The sequence below is a fragment of the Rattus rattus genome, chromosome 3, assembly GCF_011064425.1.
Source record: "Rattus rattus isolate New Zealand chromosome 3, Rrattus_CSIRO_v1, whole genome shotgun sequence".
Classification (NCBI taxonomy): Eukaryota; Metazoa; Chordata; class Mammalia; order Rodentia; family Muridae; genus Rattus; species Rattus rattus.
Genome location: NC_046156.1, coordinates 171541824 through 171564667, shown reverse-complemented (window position 1 = coordinate 171564667; position 22844 = coordinate 171541824). Strand labels below are relative to the sequence as shown.

Below are 22844 nucleotides of genomic sequence, written 5' to 3'. Positions count from 1 at the left end.
AAACGTCCCAGTCCTCCCCCAGACTTGATAACTCACCAGGATGGGTGACAGAATTCTGTGTTACTCGATCACTACTCCATGACAGAGGAGGCAGATTATTAACTGGGTAAGAGTTGCAAGACTGGGAGGATTAGGAGCACCAAAGCTGGTCTCCAGGGTGTCAGTTTGTGTCCTGCTCCCATATGCTGATAGATTCATTAGCCAGCAGGATCCACTGGTCCATGTCTGAAGTTTTCATATGAGTTGCATTGTGTCGCTGTGATTGATGATGTAATTGATCATGTGATGGGGCTCAACTATCATCCCTTCTCTAGATCCCTTCAGTGGGCAGGAGCTGAACAGTTCAGCCTCCAATAATAGGCCTAGTCTTCCGATGTGACCAGTGCTATCCTTAAAAATATCTAAGAGTCTAATTGCCATTTCATTCACAAAACAAAGACACATCTGCCACTCAGAAAATTCAAAGTTTGTGAGGCTCTGTGAAAGAAATCGGGACAAAGAACGCATATTTATTACATTTGGCAATTTTCTGTCTGTGATTTATCCTCATTCAAAGTTTTTTCCTAAAAGTCAAGAATTGAAAGACATCCTTCAATGCCTGTTTGTTTTTTAATGAGAAACAGAAAGGGTTGGTTTCCTTTGGGAGGGGTATAGAGGAACTGGGATATCTTAGAGGGGAGGAAAACATGACCAGAGTAAAGTGTTTGAAAAAAATCTATTTTCAATAAAAATATACAAAAAGGAAAGAAATATAGGCCAATGCTCTTAGCCTTTCATCTGTAATCAACACATTTTAATGATACCTACCATCGTGCAGATGAATGTGAGAGCCTGAGAAGGCAAACAAGTTTTTTTTCTCCCAAAGTTGATTTCAAATGTGGGTTTTCTGAGGAATTAAGTATTAAGAACTAAGCTAATATTCTTCAACCCTTTAGACAGACTGTAAAGTACACATTACATTTGGATTGTTCTGAGTGCACTGTTTTCTTCAAATCTTCTATAGCTGTGTATGAATGCACTCCATTTGTTACCTACGGGACTTAGGAATGAACGCACTGCACGAAGCGGTACTGTAGTCATTGCTGCACAATTATAAATGTGCAGTTCCTTTAGATGAGGTTATCATGAAACCATGTGGTGGTTCTCCAAACAGATCTTTTGTGGTCCTAAAATAATGATTCTGTACAAACAGTGCAACATCGTATGAGTGATAAATAGTCAAAATGGATGCAGACTGAGGCGTGGACACTTATTTCTGTTTTTCTGCAACCAAAAGGGAGCCTTGAAGACACTCAAGTGACTTTCGTTCGAGCCGTGAAGTACTACTGGTATTTATCTTCACACATTAAGAGAGATAGATATGGATTACTTTTTAAAGAGTTGGGGAAATGAGAAGCTTTCTGCCTGGAAACCATTTGACTCGAGTTCATGCTTGTACCTAGTGTCGGAATCTTTACCTCAGTATACTTTCCTGATAGATAGGGTGGTGGATGATGGCTTAACCATACAGTTTCAGTTTGTAAGGAAGAAAGAGGTCTGGAGGTGGGCTGAACCAATGCCATGACTTCTTCTGAACTGAATGCTTGCCACAGGATAAACTTTGTAGCAAGTATGTTTTACCACCTTTTAAAAGCCACAGTTGCTCAAGGCCACATTTCTTGCTATTGAATGTATATTTAAGAAAATCAAAGAAGCAAATGTTGCTTGTTTTTCTAACCTAAGAATAAAGCTCTAAGGAAGGAATCTGTCTATCCTTGGTTCTCAGAAGCTAGTTCCTGGGAAACAATAAAGTTGATAAACTTCTCAACAGTAATTGGCAAAATAAAGATCAAAATATTTAGAATAGAACTGAGCTTTCTTAACCTGATGAAAGCAGACCATTTATGAGATAAGCAACATTAGTGTCACTGGATAAGAGAAGACAAAAGACTTGCCTTGTGAAGACCTGAGGGTGCTCCCTGTTACCACTTCTAGTCAACATGATGTTGAAGATTCTAGCCAGTGCACTAAGTTTCCTTAGAAGAAATAAAAGGTTTACATATCAGAAAGAATTTAAGGTGACTTTACTAAGGGATGATAGAAAAACCCCAAAGATAATCAGGAATAACAAGTCAAAACACAAACTAAATTTTAATGTGTATATTAAAACATCTGTTTAAAATCTTATAATGTATGTGTGAATTAAGCCAATAAAATATGTATAAAATCTGTGCACTTTAAGACAGACAAGAGAAACAGGACGACACTGAAGTATAAAAGAAAACATCTATTCTTAGGGATTGGAGACAACTGAATGGTAAGAGTGCTTGCTGTGAAAATATGAGTACTAAGTTCAGACCTCCGCAAAAATCAGGGTGTGGCTTATAGATGTGTGTATATACATATATACATACATATGTATATATAGGTGCATATATGGGTGTATATATAGGTATATATGTATATGTGTGCATCTATAATATTATATATACATTTATATATCTTATATATTTATAATATTATATGTATATATAAACCCTAGCACAGTGGTGGGCAAAGAAAGAAGTATACCTGGGCTTTCAGTCCACCAGCCTGACTCAGAAAGAGACCCTGATTCAAGGGAGTGAGTGCTTTCTCTCCCCCACTCCCCGTCCTCCTTCCCCTTTCCCCTCCTCCCCCTCTCTCTTTGTCTCTGTCTCTCTCTTGAGGGGGAGGGGAGGAGGCATGCATGTGCCATGGCTCACATCACGGTGGGTGTTAGTACCCTCCTTCCCCCATGTGGTTGGAATTGAACTCAAGTCATCAGGCTTGGCGGCAAGTGTCTTTACCTGCTGGGCCATCTACCAACCCCGTACATGGTTTTCAACAAAGATCCCAAATAACTCAAATAGGACAGAAAATGAACGTAAAAGTTAGTTTGGGATGGGTTGTAATATAAATATTACTGTAGTATAAAAACTAAATGTATAAAGTTTCTAGATGAAAGTGTAAGAAAATGTCCCTACCGTTAGAATGACAGGCATGAAAAGCAGTGAGCTGGTGAAGTATGTAAATAATTTTTCAGCATTATAACTGTCTTTTCTTTAAAAGATACCATGAAGGGGGGAGACCGGAAGAAAACGATTGTCCCACATGTACACACAATTTGCAGCCTCTTACAATGCAAGGAAAATAATGTGATTTAAAATGTGAACCAATCAATGGTCTGACACATACTTTTAAAATAAAATAGCCAGTAAGTACATTTAAAAGGCATAACATTGCTTTCTTAAAGCAATGTTTCTTAAAGCACTGGAACCCACTGGGAGGCCTAATGGTTGAAAAGCAAATGGCCCTGGAAAGGATAGGGAGTCTCTTGCCCTTTTCCTCTTCTTTTTAAAGTGTTTGATGGTGGAGTGACTGGGTTGCTGTCCTATGTCCTCCCACACTGATGCACCAACACAGGCCCAGAATGACAGGACGAACTGACCATGGACTTAAACTTCTCAGACTGTAAGCCAGAATACATTTTTCCTCTTCCTAAGTGGGTCATGGAAATATTTTTGTCACATGGAAATTATCATAGAAAGATAACCAATGTAACCACTGTGGTTAAAATTTAAACTACTGATGATATGACATTTGAAAGACGTGGAGAACTCTCATGTGTTGCTGGGAAGTGTTTTACCCAGTTTAAAAACCAGGTCAGCAGTTTGTTTAAACAGTTAACCCTATGAAACATCACTTCCATCGAGAAGTATGAAATGAATAAATGCAAGTAGAAGATTTTATTCATAAATGGGCCATACATAGATAAGCACATTGTGTCTATTCTTAGGCTGGAATATCATTCAGTAGAAAGAAACGAATCACTGAAATACACAACCATTAAGGTGAGTCTCAGGGAACGCTATTTTAAGTTAAAATAAGCCAGTCCCCAGACTGTATGATGTATTATTCTAGCTACATGAACTTCTAAAACAAAAGTAGATCACAGTGACCACAAGGTAAGGAAAGTATTCACACAGGACGTGAGGGACTTTCTGGGGTAGTGAACATATCTTACATCAGGACAGAGGTTTGATTACACAAGGACATAGATTTATCAAATCTTACCCATGTGTCTTACTGTGTGTGATTTACCTTCCATTTTTTTTAAGTGTGAGGTGGTCTGGGAGGCTTTGCTTTCCAAAGCTGCCCGCTGACTTCTAATAGCAACTCCAGTGCATGATGAAGGGACAGAAGTGTCTTTGTGAATTTTAACTGCTTGCCCAAGGAGCAAGAACATTATGGTGTCCTACTGGCAGGGGAGCCGCAGCTCAGCTCAGAAGTATCAGGTCTTCAGTATGAAGTGTGGGTCATCACGTAGGTGAGCTTAGCAATTATTACTACTTCATTGTTAAAATTATCCCTGAAGCTTAGAACGCCCACATTAATAACACAGTTACCTAAAATTAGCAAATTAACAAGATTAACACAGAACAAATGAAAGTATGGTAAAAATCTCTGTGTCACAGCTTGGGCTGGGGGTGCAGATTAGTGGTGGATCATGTGATATGCACGAACAAAGTCTTCCAATTTGGTTCTCTGAATCCCCCAAAAGTAGTTAAGGAAAGACCTTAATAGTTTTTAGGTCTTGCATAGAACATTGTTTAGAATCAATGGCTTCTCTGAAGTTTTGTTGTTGCTGTTGTTTTCATTAAATCCATGCATGGTATCTTATAAATATTCTTGAAGTAAACAGCCAAAAGGGACTACTTCATGAGCTTATTTTCCCCTCTCTCAGCTTCTTCCTCTTGCTTAAACTCACAAAGTGCTTCATTCATTCTATTAAACAGATATGTTCTGAACCTCGGCCATGGAAGTACTCTGTTGAGATTCCAGAGAGCCAAGCATTCAGAACTTCCTGCCCACAAGGTGCCACTGTCTGACAGGCAGAAAGGCAGACAGTAAAGAAAAGAAATTTAAAAAAAAAGTTATACTGAAGACAGATAGAATAGAAAGAATAGAGTGTCATAGCAGAGTGTGCTCCATGCAGGCTTCTACGAGAGGACTGTGAAGAGAGAGCTGCAGGAGGTAGGAGGGAAACCTGTGCAGCAATGCAGCCTGGCAGGCTCAAGATTTACACTCTGCACGTGACTTTGGTTCCTGATTTGCTCGCTTTAGCACGACATGACTGAGTCACTGCCCTCATGCCCCAAGGGATGACTATATACACACCTATGATACATTTTATTATAATTCTAGCACAATATGAAGGTTAAGAGCATACAGAGCCAAAGAGGACACTTATGAGAATATCTGAGCACACCTTGGGGCCCATTTCATAACAGCTGTGTTGGTTGGGGGTTCCCAAACGTGGGGCTGCTCTAGCACTGGAAAGCCAGTGGCAGAAGGAGTGCAAGCTCCAGGCCAGTCTTGGCTACAAAGCAAGACTCTCAGAAACCTACCCAACCATCAGATGGGCACAGTTGCTGGGTTTCCCCATGACTTTCCAATTAGAATGTCTCAGGGAGGAGGGAGATGGGGCTAAAACTTTTCCTTTCAAACATGTTCTCATTGACTGTTTGCAGCTTCTGTGGGTCACACTTTGGGTAGCAGAGCTTTGGAAGGACCAAAAGAGACCTGAGTGGTCTTAGGTGCATGTTAAGAAGATGGAAGGGCACTTACATAAGAGCTTTGGCTTTGACTGTGCGTGAAATGAGAGTGACTCCATACTGATTTGGGCTATTTAGTCATTTACAGCTTTTGCATTCTTGTAAAGAGCCAACTACCAAAAACTTAGAGGTGGGGTGAAAATTAAGTTATTCCTTGACAATTGTGTTGCCATGTTAAAATAAAATAAGTCTTAGGCTTTTGAACGGACAGAGAGTAATTAAGCTCACATTTATGTGCAAGCAGACGTGAAGTAGTTCACGCGCTGTTCCAAACTTTCTTCTATTTAAGTAATCTGATTACATTTTGCCTACCAAGTTTGCTCAGACAAAATAGCATTCCTCAGACCGTGTCCCGTGTAGTCAGTCAGTAGCCAGGAATTCTTCTGTTCATTAATGGAGACTGGACCTTTCAGTACAAACCACTGGACACCGAACTTGGGTACAGAGTGTGTGGCTTGCTAGAGCCTTCCATCCGTTTGTGCGAGACTGAGAGGGATTCCTGAAGTATTCAGATAAAATATTAGATAATCCAAGGTTCTTGAATGTCAATACCTTCAGTAGAAATTTCTTTCTGATGCTTACTGCAGTAACTGTCAACCATCTCTGATATGGAGACAGGTCAGCGAAGAGCGAGCAGTGAGAGTTTCCCGGTGTTGGAAACAGCCCCTGGCATACAACTGCCCCAGCTTTGCAAATGTCTTCTGAAGCCAGCTGCAGCTGTCGTGAGAAAAGTGCCTTCTCACGTGTTCTGCAATTAGAAGTGTGTGTGTGTGTGTGTGTGTGTGTGTGTGTGTGTGTGTGTGTGTGTGCATATATGAGATAAAGTATTCACAGGGCTCCCATGGGATAAAAAGGTAAGACCTTGCATATGTACAGCCTACCCACCTGTGTACCGCTACCAGTGTGCGAGGGAATATAGTTCTAATCTAGCTTTAATCTTTATTTTCTGTTCTGTGTAATGTGCGGATGACACTTTCCAACAGGGACTCACAAGACCTCACTCAAAACTAAGATCCTGTTTTGTTTTTTTTTTTTAAAGAGACAACACAAACCCAAGTAAAATAACCAATGTTGCACACCTTTTTGAGAGCAGAAAAGTAGGTTTGTATCTTAGGCCATATCAGAGCATTAACACGTTACTTATAAACAGGTCGTGTACGGAACATTTGTTATATGCCAGACAGCAGCAATCACTTCACGTATTTATTTCGGTACAAACGGTAGCTAAGTTAACCTTGACTTGGGCCTAGGTCTGGATTGACTGAGTCATGCTCGCTGCCTGGTAGATACTCTGGTTCACTTGTGAAAGAGCTGGCTTGGTAGCTGGTGCCCCTGGTCAGTTTGTGGTTCGGTTGTTTCAGGATAGGCTGTTATTAGGCTGCCAGTTAAATTCTGTATGGATTTTGAATCACATCCAGCTGATTTCAGGAGGGCGATTTTCAGTCTAAACAAAGTCGGTAAGAAGATGCAGCTGTGCTGGTACAAACACATGGTTCCCGGGCCAGCAGCTTGGCTGTGCTGGCCACGCTGCTTGGTGCTGAGAGTCCCTGTCTTGTACATTTTATAAACCGTTAAGCAAAGTAATATACCACTTAAAAAACTGGGGTGAAATGCCGTGAGAGAAATGGTTTGAGTTTTTGGTTAAACAAACTATCAATATCCAAAGCTACAAATTTAAAAGAGCAAATCCTGGCCACCACTGTAGTTCACGGTTTGTTTCTGACAGTGCGGAGGCTAGTGCTCGACACCAGAGCTATAGCCCCAGGCCCAGCTTTCTCTTTAAATGCAAATAGGATGCTGTGTTTCAAATGTTCAGTTGGCTTTTTTTGTATTAAATCGTTAACTTGATCTGAAATTTTAATCAACATTTTGGCAAAGAAAGATTCACACCTGAGTTGCTTTTGAATTAAATCAACAGGCAAATCTAGCAAAATACCTAAAAGTCAGGATTTAAAATGAACTAAAGCTTTATTTGTTGTAAAGCCCCATTCCTTCTATGCGTTCATCAGACACTTCGCCTGCCAGGCATGGCCACAGACAGCCAAAGGTCATAGGAATATGATCTAGACTTTCAACCAAGGACCTGCTAAAGTAATTGACACCAAAACTTGTCTTCTTTTGATAGAATTTGTAAAAAAAAAAAAAAAAAAAAAAAAGTTGGCATATACTAGGCATCCTAGCACATACTTATAATCCTAGCTGCTCCCAAGACTGAAGCACAAGAGTAACCAAGCTCAAAGTGGGCCTGGCCTAAGAGCAAGATCTGTCAAGGGCAGCCTGGGCCACTTCATGAGATCTTGTCTCAAAGTAGAAGAAGAAGGAGGAGGAGGAGGAGGAGGAAGGACGATGAGGAGGAGAAGGGACAAGGAGAGGGAGGAGGAGAAGAGACAAAAAGGAGGAGGAGGAAGGGCGAGGAGGAGGAGGAGGAGGGGGAAGGAGGAGGAGGGGAGGGGAGGAGGGAGGAGGAGGAGGGAGGAGGGGGAGGAGGGGAGGGGAAGAAGAAAAGAAGAGAAGAACAAGAGAGAAGAAGAAGAAGAAGAAGAAGAAGAAGAAGAAGAAGAGGAGAAGAAGAAGAAGAAGAAGAAGAAGAAGAAGAAAGGAGAAGGAGAAGAAGAAGGAGGAGGAGGAGGAGGAGGAGGAGGAGGAGGAGGAGGAGGAAGAGGAGGAAGAAGAAGGAGAAGAAGAAGAAGAAGAAGAAGAAGAAGAAGAAGAAGAAGAAGAAGAAGAAGAAGAAGAAGAAGAAGAAGAAGAAGAAGAAGAAGAAGAAGAAGAAGAAGAAAGGAAAGAGGGAAAAAGGACTGGAAACATAAGTGATAGAATACTTACTTACCCTGCAAGCATTAAGCCTCAAGCAAAAAAAAAAAAAAAAAAAAAAGCCTAAGTTTTAAGACGGGCAGGGACATGGCCATCTAAGTGCAAAGAGTAAAGTACCGGAAAGGTTGAAATGTTGCAAGTTGACCATTTCAGTGTGAGGTTGGCTGTATTACCTTTAGTCCTCTGCAGAGAAATGTGATTATAGATGTGGGGGAAGGGGTGGCAAGTCATAAACGAGCAGTACTGACTGACCTCTCTTTATTTAACAAGACAACTTTTTTTTTAATAAGGTGCTTCCTTTCCAAACACGGGTAGAGTGTAGGTATGTTCACTGTTTTTCTTCTTGAGAACAGAATTAAGCTAAAATCAGTTAAGGAGCATTACTATTTTAATTGTGAAGAAACAACACAGGCTTGGAGGGTCTTTTAGAAAACAAATCTAGCTGCAACCTTCTTTCTACCTTTGTGAATAATCTTCACACTTTCACCATAAGCTTAAATTTTCGCTACTCTCTTTGATCGCAACAGGCAAAATTAACCCTTAGTAAATAAATAAATAAATATATTTGCCTAATACTTCATTCAAGTTATTGGCATTCATAAATCATGGCAGGTCTAGGCTCCAAAGATCACTCAGGTCCACTGACATTACATAGCACAGGTCTGGAACGAGGATTGAGAACTGTGCTTGAAGTTGCGGTTAGGACAAAGTATGATGTCAGTGTACTGCTATGTAAGAGCTGCCCACCTCAGACTGATAGAGAATTTAAAAGGAGGTAACTGGAAATTTATGTCCTTTGAAGAAAGCCAGAGTACTTAGGGACCAGTGTGTGGCTCGGTGGTTAAGTTAACCCAGCATGAATAAAGCCATAGGTTCAGTCCCCAGGCCTGCATGCATAGAAGGAAATAGACTGGACAGATGATAATTCTAATATTGAGCATGGAGCATGAGTGTGTGAGAAGAGGGGGAAGAGGAAATGACAAGAAGGTGGGAGGTAACACATGGATATTAGAAGTGTAGAGCCAAAGGCATCACAGAAATGAGGGGGAGGAAACCAGGAAGTCTTGATTAAAATACCCACCAATGAACAAATGATTTAAAATGCAATTTGTGAATTGTATTATGTAATATAATGTGGTTAATCCCATAGTGCACTCCTAAAAGAAAGTTGTAAATGCTCTGTTATATGTACTTCTCAACTGAGAGAAAAGTGGAGAGGGAGAGAGAGAGACAGAGAGACAGAGAGACAGAGAGAGAGAGACAGAGAGAGAAGAGAGAGGGAGAGAGAGAGACAGAGACAGAGACAGACAGAGACAGAGACAGAAAGAGAGACAGAGAGAGAAGAGAGAGACAGAGACAGAGAGAGACAGAGACAGAGAGAGAGAGAGAGAGAGAGAGAGACTAGAGCATTATTCAGCTTTTTGCTACCATATGGATGAAGACATTATGCTACGTGAAATCAGTTAGATATAAAAAGACAAATATTGGGCCAGAGAGACAGTTCATCAGGTAAAGACGTTTGCCACCATGTCTGATGGTGACCTGACATTCCCTTTCTGGAACCCACATGGTGGAAAAAGAAAAAACAAAAAACAACTAACTCCCCTAAGTTGTCCCCTGACCTCTATGTGCACTCTGTGCTATGTGCACACACGCACAAGCACACCATCTAATTTTAAAAGTAAAAATTTAAAGTCAAATATTGAATCTTCCACTTATATGAAGTATGTGGAACTTTCAAAGCCCAAAAGTAAATAATGGTTTCCAGAGCTGGGTGAGCTGGGCGTGGAACAAACAAGGTGTTGCTGTTAAGTAAATGCAAGGTCTCAGGAAAAGGCTGAAAGTGGGGCTCTGGGGCTCTGACTGTGGTGAAGGCTTTGCAAGGATGTGAGTGTAATTAATGCCATTTTGTATCCTTGAGATGCTAACGTGTTAAATGCTTTGGTATGAGCACTTTACCAACTTAGACAAATGAAAAGCTCACCACACAATTAGAATAACTTTTCCAGTCTTCAGACTTGATCTATTCTGAGACTCCAATGACCCTGAGACCTTACCACAAGGGCTATTTTCAACTTACCTGAGAAAACGTCAGGTCACATAAAAATTTAAGAGTGAAATTTGTTCTTGTACTTTCTATGTCGTGATGAACAAAGTGTTTGTAGTTATTTGTACAAATGGCTCCCTGCCTTTGAATGCCCATTTCACTCCTAGTGCACACGTTATCTGCACAGAACAATCTAGACTTTAGCTTCTAAAACAAGCATAACTTTATCCATGCTCACTCCCAGCTCCTGGGGGTCTGGAGGGTGGGGGCCTTTACATCCAGGAGCAGATTTTGCCTGGTCCTGAGCTTTCTGTGTGTCCCAGAGAGGAAAGGGGCCCTAACTAGCCTGTAGGGTTTGTGAGACTGGATAGCTAGTGAGCTTCCTTTTTGCTGGCTGGGCCTTCAAGGACCTGCCCCCAGTAGAACACTTCGTTAACTCTGTGGAAATCAGGAAGCAGGGACTCTATTCCTTTTGCATACTCAGACTCAAGACAGAGGTGGATAGATTTTAGAAATTGGAGAAAGTCACACTCACTATTTTCGTCCTGACTGTGTTTTGCGAATCCATGAAAGCATTTAAAAACTCCATCTCTCTGCTGAAATGGAAGAATCCGATATATGAATATATAGTAACCTATTGGTAATCCTTTAGAATAGTGATTTAATTGCTATGAAGAAGATATTTTTGTATCAAAATTACCTGCTGAATTTTAACAGTAAACGCTGATGGATAATAAGTTGGAGATTAACTTTAAGAATAAGGTGCTTTGAACCTGTATACCTGTATATCTTCAATGTCCTGTGAAACCTTAGACTGTATTTTTGCTCCTCTCCTCAGCATATGTGAGGATCCATTTCCAGCATATGGAAGCGTTTTCACATTGTGAGCTATTCCGAGGGGAAAATGTGTGACTTACAAATGCTGTCAAATGAAATATGCATTGCCAAATGGTACTGGTTGACCACACACATCCTGGGCCACATTCTACATCTCTATTAGCTCTCAGGCCCAAACAAAGGGAAGGATGGAGAGAGGAGAGGGAGAGAGAAAGGAGAAAGGAGAGAGGGGGGGGAGGAGAGAGAGAGAGAGAGAGAGAGAGAGAGAGAGAGAGAGAGAGAGAATGAGAGAACAAGAGAACAAGAACAAGAGAACAAGCTGATCACTGATCACTCTGAAATCATCACTCCAGAAGCCCACATATGCTCTGACAAACATGTCTAAGGCTACAGGTACCCTTCCCACAGAAGGCACAATGGTCTTATTAATAATAAAATACCACCTCCAAACTCTAGAAGCCCACATGGAGGCTAGACCGACACAAAAGCTAGGAGACTTGGAATCAGCTATGAACTTAGGTACTCTTTGTATGATGTCTGCATATGATATAATTTTAAAGTCTGAATTCCTTTATGGATAAGGGGTATAACAAGTCACTCCTGAAGAGTCTGTCATTGTAGTAACTACAGAAGCATTTCTTATAAGCCAGGCGCTGTGCTCAGTGGTTACCATAGTAACCTTCCTTAATCATTACTACTCAGTGAGGCATCATGATCCCGTTTCACAGATGAGGAAGTCTGCTCAGAGGAGCTAATGAGCTTCCCGAAGTCACATAGCAAATTGAGGAAGGCGAACTTGGTCTCTGTCTTCACAAAGCACAGCCTTCTAAAATCGGTACATTCTGGCTCCTAGGAATCATTTATTTGCCAAACAGAAATATATTTAAATATGTTTCCCAATAGCTAAAGTATGATGCAAATGTGTCAGTCTTTGTATTATGCAGTGCATAAAAGCAGAACTCAGCAAGGTCTAATGTTCACAGTCCTCGCTGGGGTCATCTCCATTTGAACATTCCACAAGGCAAGTGGGTGGAGACGAGTCAGGATCGGCATAAGCATTTCATATGTCAGTTACTGATTTGAAGAGGGAGGGGAGAAAGGAAATTATCCAAAGAGCAGTCTCTTGACATTGAAACATGCAGTACAGTACCTAGTGATAGCCATGAAAAATAAAATTTATTGAAAATAAATATTTTTTAAATTATTAGGAATAAACTTAAAGAAATGAGGATCATTTTTTATTCTCGTTGGTTCATTGCTGGACATCTTGCTTTTTATTTTTTTTAATTGAAAACAGATACTTTGAAAATGCAAAATACAGTATACTCTGATGGTTTCATCTTTCCATTCCTCCCAGATCTTCCCCGCCCACCCAAATATTTCTTTCATCTTACATTAGGACACAAAAAGGCATCTAAAAAATAATAATTATAAAATAAAAGTAGATAAAAGAAAACCAAACAAATCAGAATAGGAGAGAACAGACAGAAGAAAAAAAAAACAAAGAAAAAGCTGAAGAAACACATACAGATCAGAGATGCACACTGAACATACACACAGAAATTCCATAAAAATACAGAACTAGAAACCATAATATAGGGGCTGGAGAGATGGCTCAGCGGTTAAGAGCACTGACTGCTCTTCCAGAGGTCCTGAGTTCAATTCTCAGCAACCACATGGTGGCTCACAACCATCTGTAATGGGATCTGATGCCCTCTTCTGGTATGCAGGTGTACATGCAGATAGCACACTCATACATAAAATAAGTCTTTACAAAAAAGAAATATGTGTGTGTGTGTGTGTGTGTGTGTGTGTGTGTGTGTGTATCATGCGCACATACACATATATGCAAAGAATCTATAAGGGAAAAAATACAAAGCTCTGACTAGGCATTATGAGACAAAGAACCTCTAAAAATGTCAATGAGTTCCTTTTGTGCTGGTGAGTTACCGCTGGGCCTGTCGTCTGGCCTTAAGACTGGTTTGTATACCTAGTTTGTACACTCCGTTGGAGAGAACTAATTTTTCATTTGCCAACAGTTATTGGTTGGAGATGGCAGCGTCTGGTTAGGGAGGTGGGCTTATGTCCACTTCTTTCCCTGGACTTCATCAGGCCCAGACCTTGGCAGGTTCCAGGCACGCTGCCACGGTCTCTGTGAGTTCATACATGTGCAGATCCTGCTGCTTTTAGATGGCCTTGTTTCCTTAGGATCCTCCGACCACTCCAGGTCTTAAAATCTTTTCCGCATGGTTCCCGGGGCCTTGAGAGGAGGGATTTAAGGGAGACTTTCCATATAAAACCAATATTCCAAGAGTTGCCATTCTGCATTTTGCCCCGGCGTATCTGTGGGTCTCTGTATTTGTTCCCATTGACAGCAAGGTGGCTGACCTAGGGATACATCAGAATGCTAGAGGTCTGGAAATGACTTGGTAGTCGAAAAAAGGGAAAACTGTTCTTCACCTGGTTCTCTCCTGTATATATTACTCAGAAATGAATTCAAACTAAGAAAGGCTAGGTTTCCAAGAGTTGGCAGCTGACAACTCCATTGGTAATAAAAACAGAAAGAGGAATTTAAAGTTGCAGAATTACACAGACAGAAGAAAGGGGTCTCCCCCCTTTTTTTATTCAGCATACTCGTACATGTCTGACAATCAGATGATATTTTTAATACACGAATTGTTTATAATTTCAGCTGCTAGGGGGAGGGGAGCTACTCATTGACGCTGGCGCTTTGCGAGGCTGCCTGAAAACCTGCTGTGCAGATTGCCTGATTCCCTCTGGGGTCCTGCCGTTCTTCCTTCACGCCAGAGCAAAGCATCTCACGAAATAGAGCCGAGAGTTCATCGTCATAGTGAATTACAATGAGAGGAGACTCTGTGGTCCCACTGCCCTCACCTATGGAGGCGTGTCCTCAAAGAGCATCATGGGAAATATGCTGCTTGTGTCATTCTTCGTGCATTTTGCAGAGTCCCCCACTCATGGATGGAGACACCATCACACAGTCTCTCATGCTTGTGATTCGTGACTCATGCGTGAGTTGGCACCGATTCTGTCTTCTGTTTTGTCGGTCTCAGAATATCTTCAGGAGATTTTAATAAAGTTCCGGATTTTGTTTATTTTATTCTTTCTAAAAAGAACAAACAAAACAACAACAACAACAAACCTTTCCAAGGTTCCGTGCAGTAACTGAAGTCACCTGCTATGATTTGTCTGCCCTCCCTAAAGATGTGATCCTTCTCACACTTGACACTTCAAATGCTTTGAGTTCCTTTTGAAGAATCATAGAACTGCCACAGATGTTTTTGGTGAAATGTGTGCTTCCAGGATAATTTTGCAGAAACATATTAATTAATGTTTAACAATTTCATGCAACGGCATTTAAGTTTTTATGAAAAATGGGCAGATTCCAGGCATATTCTTAAAACAGCAAACAAACTTCTGCATCTCAAAGGAAAGCAGGCAAATCTGAATGATTAGTTTCAATATTGAGAGTGACATTTCAATATCTTTAATGTAGACACTTCTTTTAAATTGATTGGTCTGTGGATTACACTGGATCATAATCAGTCTTGGTGTATGGTTTGAATGACGTCATTTCACTCCTCACTAATTGCCAACCTTCTCAGCACGTCCCACAGAGTTCTGCACTGACTCCAGGAGTCTACCCTGATACCTTTATTAATTTGACCTTGGTGTGTGTAGTTTGACTTCTTTAACTCCAAGTCTGTGTCTAGCAGACTCGAGCTGATGCTGCCTGTTTATCTCGACCACATCTTTTTGCATGTGTGCATGGGTATAGGATGCTTCTGTAGAGTGACATGTGTGTGCCCATGGAGGTCAGAGACAGGCTCAAGCATTGGCCTTGTCGTCCACAGGGTCTTTTGTTGTTCATTGCGACATCATCAGTTTAGCTTGCTACAAACTTTCAAGAATTATCTTGTCTCTGACTCCCATCTTCTTGTAGGAGTGAGGGGATTACCCATGGCTTTGAGTCCTCAGGATCCAACTTCAGATCTGTGACATGCAATTTACTCATTAAGCCATCTCGCCAGCCAAGTCTCACATTTCGAGGAGCAAGCGTTTCTAAGACGACTTCTGGCTACCGCTTGAATACATAGACATATTGATGTTAAACTGTTTTAAAAGAAGGGGTAGGGGAGGCAGAAGAAAACGCGGGGAAAGAATAAGAAAGTGAGTGAAAAGAAAATGCCATTTTGAAGAGCAGCGAGTGACCTACTTCCATCAGAGCTACCACAAAGTAGCACAGCCCCTGCTGACAGCACAGGACCCAGAGGAAGGGGAAGGAGCCCAAGTTTTAATGAGTGTCTTCTCTGCAACCTGTAACCTCATGCATTGTTACATGTTTGTGTAGAGAGAGATGTAACATAGCGGAAAAAGCATGCACATAAGAACTGAATGGTGTGTCTCAGTGGGACGGAAAAAAAAGTTACTTTGATTCAACTGGTTCCTGGGGGAATAGTTAGAGTTAGTGTGGTGGAGTTTTAGACACTGTCTTACAGGACGTGATCATGGGGAATGGGGTTTCTATTTTTTGGTGTTTAGAAGATGTGACTGTGTGGTAGCTTCTTAAAATTCTCCAGCTGGAGCTTTATTAGGCTCAGGGATCCGAATTAGTGCATCAGAGCACATCCCTGACAGTAATGTTAACAATTGCTCGAAGGAGAGAGTGTGAATTGATGTATTATCATCAGCTGCTGTGGTGGTTAAACATGAATGACCCTCATAGGTTCATAGATTTGGATGTTAGGAAGGAAGGAAGGAAGGAAGGAAGGAAGGAAGGAAGGAAGGAAGGAAGGAAGAAGGAGGAAGAAGGGAAGGAAGGGAAGGGAGGAAGGAAGAGAGAGGAGGAAGGAAGGAAGGGAGAAAGGGGTTAGGGAGAAGACTAAGAGGAGAGATGAATAAAACTTACGGGGTTTTATTTTGTAATACTGTGTAAGACTAATCTTTAACCCAAATATTGGAAACACAGTTTAGTATAGGGCAACTCCAGTAAAGAAAACACGAGTTTGGGGATCATTGCATGGATGGCGTGTAGTGCATGCCTGCCTCTTCTGCTCGCTGGCTGGTTGATTTGTTTTGAGGCAGGGTCCCATTGGGTGAAAAGTGCATGCGAAGACAATATGCTGACAATGACTTCCCAATGCTCTTACCTCTGCCTCCTATGCGCTGAGGCAGAGGCATGAAGCCCTGTGCCCAGCCATTTATACCCTGGGGTACACTGCAATGAGAACTGTTCTCAGATGAGATTTCTTTCTCATTGAAATTTTATTCTGAAAGATTTCCTAAGCACTGTCCCAGTGAGAGTCTAAAGATGGGCCATTATGTTTTGTTTTCTTTAAACTCTTATGGCTTAGTTGTGTTGTGGTGGCGGTTTTACGGTATTTGGATTTGAACCTACAACCTGAGCATCTTCCTTTAAAGCGGTGATTCTCAGCCTTCCTGATGCTGATCATTTAGTACAGTTTTTCATGTTATGGTGACTCTCCCCAACCATAAAATTATTTTTGTTGTGACTTCACAGCTATAATTTTTCCACTGTTATGGATTGCAATGTAAGTATTTTTGAAGATAGAGGTTTGCCAAAGGGATTGTGACACATGAGTTGAGAACCACTTCTTTGAAGAGATTATCTTTCTCCTTATATACATGCTACTATCATCTGCCCCCAGTATTATTTCCATTATTAATTGTATCTATCAGCAATAGGTAGGATTTCACCCAAAGTTAAGTGCTGTAGATACTTTTCTCTTGCTGTGATAAGATACCACGATCGAGAGAACTTATAAAGGAAAGCATTTAACTTAGCTAATGGTTTCAGGTTAGAGTCCAGGATGGCAGAGCAAAGAAACCCCTGAGTCCATACCCTGATCCACAGCCACAAGACACGGAGGGAGGGAGAGAGGGAGGGAGGGAAGGAGGGAGGGAAGGGGGAGGGAAGGAAAGGAAAGGAAGTTGGGAAAGTTAAGAATAGCACCATTCTCTTGAATCCTCAAGTTATAGTCAGAGTTACTATTGCTGTGAAGAGATACTGTGTCTAAGGCAACTTATAAAGGAAGGCATTTAATTGAGGATTTGTTTACAGTTTCGGAGGGTTAGTGCATGATCATCATGGTAAGGAGCATGGCCACAGGCAGGCAAGCATCATGCTGGAGCAGTAGGTGAGAGCTCACATCCTCACTGGCAGGTAGCAGGAGAGGAAGGAACAGAGAGGAGGAGGCAGGGATGGAGGGAGAGGGAGGGACGGAAGGAGGAACTGGGGAGGGAGGGAGGCAGGGACAGAGAGGAGGAGACAGGGACAGAGACAGACCTATAAACACATAAAGACATAGAGACAGAGGGGAGAGGGAGAGAGAGAGAGAGAGAGAGAGAGAGAGAGAGAGAGAGAGAGAGAGAGAGAGAGAGAGAGAGAGAGAGAGAGAGAGGCTGAGCATGGGATTTTAAAACTTCAAAGCCCACCCCTAGTGACACACCTTCTCTAACACGTCCACACACCCTAATCCTACAGAAACATTTCCACCAACTGTAACCAAATATTCAAACATATTCTTCTGAGGGGGCTATCATCATTCAGATCACCAAAAGAAAATTGCAAAACCAAAAAACTCTCTTGAAGTATTTTTAGGTGGCATTAGAGATGTCAGTGTGCTTTGATTTCTTGACTATTCCTTTTTTTTTCCTACAGAAAAATATGTCATTGCTCAACCAATATTTGTTTTTGAGAAAGGAGAACACAATTTTAAGGTAAGATCAAGATATTTTGTTTCTGATAAACAGCACTTTAAGGAGACATTTATACCAAGATGTGGTAGCTGCATGAGTTTGTCTAGTTCTCCACAGAGTGTTCATGTAGCTGGGATTCGGGGACAGCAGTTTGGTTGAAATCTCTAGGCTGTGGGTAGAGTGCTTTATCAAAAGCAATACACTTATTTATAGTGATTTTAAAAGGTGGGGGGACAGAAAAAGGTTAGGATGGTTAAGACCTCCTTTGTCCCTCACTGCTAAAAGAGCCTAAAACTGGGTATTGAAAAGCCCCAGCATGCAACTCTGATTCTAGTTTGAAGGGCTTAAAGATCCTCTGTGACGTGGACGCATCACCCTGGGGCTGTGGGAGCCGGAGGATCAGCTCTACCCACCTTGTTACGGTTTTTGTTCTTCCATGCAGTCGTTAACAAACGACTCACATGACAAACTAAAGGCAGGTCGACCTCACTCCACATCAAGCACTGAGAGAGGGTGCCTCAAAAATGAAAAAAATCTGCATTTAAAACAAGTGTTTGGAAGTGGTTCTCTAGTCCTTGAAATCGGTAACCTCTGGGCTAGATGTCTCTTGGTGAGACTATGGTGTGTTCCTTTGTCCTTGTGAGCTGAAGAGCTCTGGCTCCTGAGAATTCTCTTAATACAGAAGCAGGGTGGAAAATTGATGCAAAAACAGAAAATGCTCAGCTCTCACTGGGAGTTTTATGTCTTTTCAGAGACCTGCAGAAGACAGCCTGGATGAAACAGCAGAGCCTGGTAATGAATTACGTTCTGGTTTGCACAACACTAACCCCAATCTTTATTAAAAAAAAAAAAAAAAAAGCAAGCACAAGCGTTTGCACTTGTGGCACAAATGCTATGAAACTTAATGGTCCGCCTTGCTTCTTTTTTTTCCCCCGACCCGGAGCTCAGGACTGAACCCAGAAACTTGTGCTTGGCTAGGCAAGCACTCTACCACTAAGCTAAGTCCCCAACCCCTTTCTTTGCTTCTTAAGTACACACATGGATTGACCTTTGGTTTGAAAGATGGCAGGCAGATACCTGAGAACATAGCCTCTGTGATTTTCTGCAGAACTTCAGAATGTATATAGTTTCCCACAGAAGACTCATGTCTACCTGTTCTGTGCTAATACGGGGTACCTGTAGGCTTATAATCACCTTAACATCCCTAATACTTCATTCTGGGCTTCAGGAGTCAGCACGTTGTAAAATGCTGACCTAAGCACATAAAAAAACGTTGATTATCCTCCCATACTGTGTGTTATTTTAAACAACGTTACCATTCCTATTGAATTTCTTTCAGAATTCACTGGCTTCTTGCGAAAGCGTGTAAGGTCTTCATCTGTCACGCTTCGTACTACAGATTCTCAGTCTCTAGGAGGTAGGTATAGTTTTGGCTGTTGTGCTGAATGTGAAATTATTAAAAAAAAAAAAACCTTTCTAACTGGCCATTTAAAAGTAAGCACCTGCAAAAGAAGAACATGCTGGCACTTTAAGAAGACCCTTATTTCACAGTGTTTTCTGAGCCAGCTGAGAACTCAGCTTGCCCATCCGTGCACCAACACAGCCCAGTGCTCCTCTGCCTAATGTCTTGAACAGCCTTTGGGCTTTACAAAGCAACTATTAACTAATTAATTATTAATTATTAATTAATTTATGATATGGAATCAGTGTCTGTTTTGATTAATAAAAATACAAAAAAATTTTTTGTTTAGATTGGAGATCTGAATTGTTCTCCAAACAACAGAGTCCCAGTCAAACTAGACAAAAGACCCAGTTCCTTAATGACCTGCGTTTGCAATCTGCTTTTAGTGGCAGCCTTGTCTCAGACGCGCCTGAGGTCCTCATCATTCACTGATGTCCCAACCTTCCCTCCCTCCAGACCAGGTAAGGACAGACTCCTTAGAATCTCAATCCTGACTCTGATGCCTCAGAAACCTTTCTTATCACTCACTGATGAGTTTTCTTTCTTAGACATCATAAGATGCTAATTGTTGAGCGACAAATGAGAGATAAGCCACAATTAAGCATGCAAGAGGGCTATCTTACAAATTTCACAGTTCCAGGCAATGTAGGTTATTTTTGGCCAAAAGTTTGAACTTGGCCTATTTTAGGACTTCGTATATGAAATAAGCAGATGCCTGTATTTAAAGGAGAATTCTGTTATGCACTGTATGCTGAGTCAGTTGGGAATTTAGTTGGCCTTCTTTCTACATCACAAGTCTTCAGGAATTCTCTTCATAATAGGTCTTCAGACTTTGTGCCATAAGCATTCATTGCTTTATGGAAGGAAAATCTACAAAATAAAAATGGTTTTCTTTGCTTTATTCGATATTGTCTACAAATGCAGCTTTTGCGGTATTCACAATATAACCCTGCTTTGGATTCATGTTCTAAGGCTTAGAATATGATTCTTAGAGTTTAGCTAAAGAAAACATTATTTTTCCTTACTTGAAATCCACAGTGCTTTGCCAATTAAACAGTTTTATCATGGTGAAATGTTTAGCACAATCAAATGATTGGCACTATCTCCACGTTTAACAGTGACTTACATTCTCGGGAACTTTTATTTGTACTGAACAAAAAACTGCATTTTCCTGTGTTTATCACTATGAAATTTATTTGTTATCTATTATCTAGCTACCAATCATCTATTATCTATCTATCTATCTATCTATCATCTATCTATATCTATTTATCAGCCAATCATCTATCTATCTAACATCTATCATCTATCTTCTTTCTTTTTGATTGATTTTTCTCTACCTAAGAACTGTGATTTTCAAACCAATGAATCCATATTAATAACAATGATCACAATCATAGTTGTGCAACAATGTATCAGACACTTTCCAGTCACAGAGAGATTCATCTGAGCTCAACTGACTTTCAGAATCCACAGGACAAGCTGTTTAAGAGAAATGGGGGGAGGCTAATCCCAAGGGCAAAACACTATTTTACTACATTTCTGTGCAAAGCTTTGCTTTATCTATGTAACTACTTCATCTTTAAAAATCAGATACACAAAGGATGGCTACACTGGAGGACACCAATCAGTAAACAGCATTTGTAATGTATGCTCTGCGGAATCATAAGTGCTGTTGGAAATGAGAATATGGTACAATTTATATGTCGAGTTTGTAATGCGGATAATAAAGACTACTAAATCCAGCTTTGGCTGGAGCAGCAATTCCATTCCAATGTTCATGAGATGATAAGGTGAAGAATACCTTAAAGAAGTGCTTCTTATTCTCTTGTGGTCTCCATTACTTAAATGCCTGGCCACTGCAGTATCAAGGAAATTGCCTCTCTTTGAAAAGCCCAGCAATCTGTACTGGTAGCCAACCAATCGTAACCCAGCAACAAGCTAGAGGAAAACAAACCGGCATCTTTGCTACCATAGTTTAATTTCTGTTACTGTGACAAAACACTGAGAAGAAACAACTTAGAAGAGGAACGGGATTGTTTCATCTTAAAATTTATATAAAATGTATAGTTCACCGTGGAGGGAAGTCAGAGCAGGAACCTTGGAGGCCTGCTGGAACTGAAGCAGAGACCAAGGAGTAGAGGGAATGGGGTGGCGATGGGGGCGCTGGAGCTGCTTCCTGGTTTCTCTCTCAGGCATGCTCAGCTTGCTTCTTCAACAACCAGGACCTCTTGCCCAGGTGCGGGACTGCCCAGAGTGTGCTGGACCCTCCCATATCAATAACCAATCAGGAAAAGGTCCCCGCAGGCTTGCCTATAGACCTAATTTATGTAGGTATTTTTTCAATTGATATTCCCTCTTCCAAAACGGCTCTAGCCTGTGTCAAGTTGATAAACAACAAACAAACGATCGGCATAGCTGCCATCTTTAATTCTCTCCTGAGTATCGTTTTTAAAAGATGCAAAGGGTTTATGTATAATCTTGTAGCACTCTATGAGAGGTATGCACACGCACACAGGATTCGTTATCACTTCGGGGTTTGTAATCTGCAAATTTCTTAAGGAACATTATTTAATTATTATAAATAAGATTACCCCTTCTGTCAAAGGTCTAATTTTAGACTTTTTGAGAGTTGAGCAGAAGTACGTAGCAAATCTCCCCTGGCAATCCCTTTTACTCGCGCTCCAATGAGCACTACTTTCTAGCGGCATTAGTGTCAATAGCGACATCTACTGGTGATTCCTGAGTAGGCCTTTTCTCTAAACTGTAGACTTTGACACAGACTTCAAAGGTTTTTTAATGTTTTCTTTTTCTTACAGTGAGGAAAAACAATGTTTTTATGACATCACGTCTGCTGCAAAGGAATGATGACATGAACAACATAGGGCAAGGTATGAGTCTTCAGTTTCAAGAATCCCAGAAATTCTACATTTCACCATCTATTATTTACTTATCCATCCATCCATCCATCCATCCATCCATCCATCCATCCATCCATCCATCCATCCACTTACTTAGTTGAGGCACAAGGGAAATTGTGTTAAAATGTAGAAGAAGACCAACAGGTCGGGCAAGCTACATAACCCCTGCAGCTGCCCGGAAGTGGGGAGGGGACAAAGCCATGCTATTGAGGCTGGCATAAAGGTCAGACACCTGGAGGTTGAGCCGCCACAAGGAGGAGAGGGAAACTTCAGTGAAAGAGTAAGGAAGCTCAGAACATTGGTGGAAACCCAAGTTTCAAAGGGGGCATATTTGGAGAAGAGATATAAATAAACATTAATTCACGAGTAATTTAGAAAAATAGGCAGACTTATGACCCTATATGGCT

The 22844-nt window shown here is 41.1% G+C and overlaps 1 protein-coding gene across 1 annotated transcript in view; it reads left to right on the top strand.

The window, feature by feature from the left end:
- Ranbp3l (RAN binding protein 3 like) overlaps nt 1-22844 on the top strand; it is a 46994-nt gene that overhangs the window by 3646 nt on the left and 20504 nt on the right. The window contains exons 3-9 of the mRNA XM_032897028.1: nt 14280-14345; nt 17465-17492; nt 18017-18075; nt 18807-18846; nt 19394-19471; nt 19903-19977; nt 22336-22407. Of these exons, the coding sequence (XP_032752919.1) occupies nt 14280-14345; nt 17465-17492; nt 18017-18075; nt 18807-18846; nt 19394-19471; nt 19903-19977; nt 22336-22407 (418 nt within the window). The remainder of the gene's footprint in view (nt 1-14279; nt 14346-17464; nt 17493-18016; nt 18076-18806; nt 18847-19393; nt 19472-19902; nt 19978-22335; nt 22408-22844) is intronic.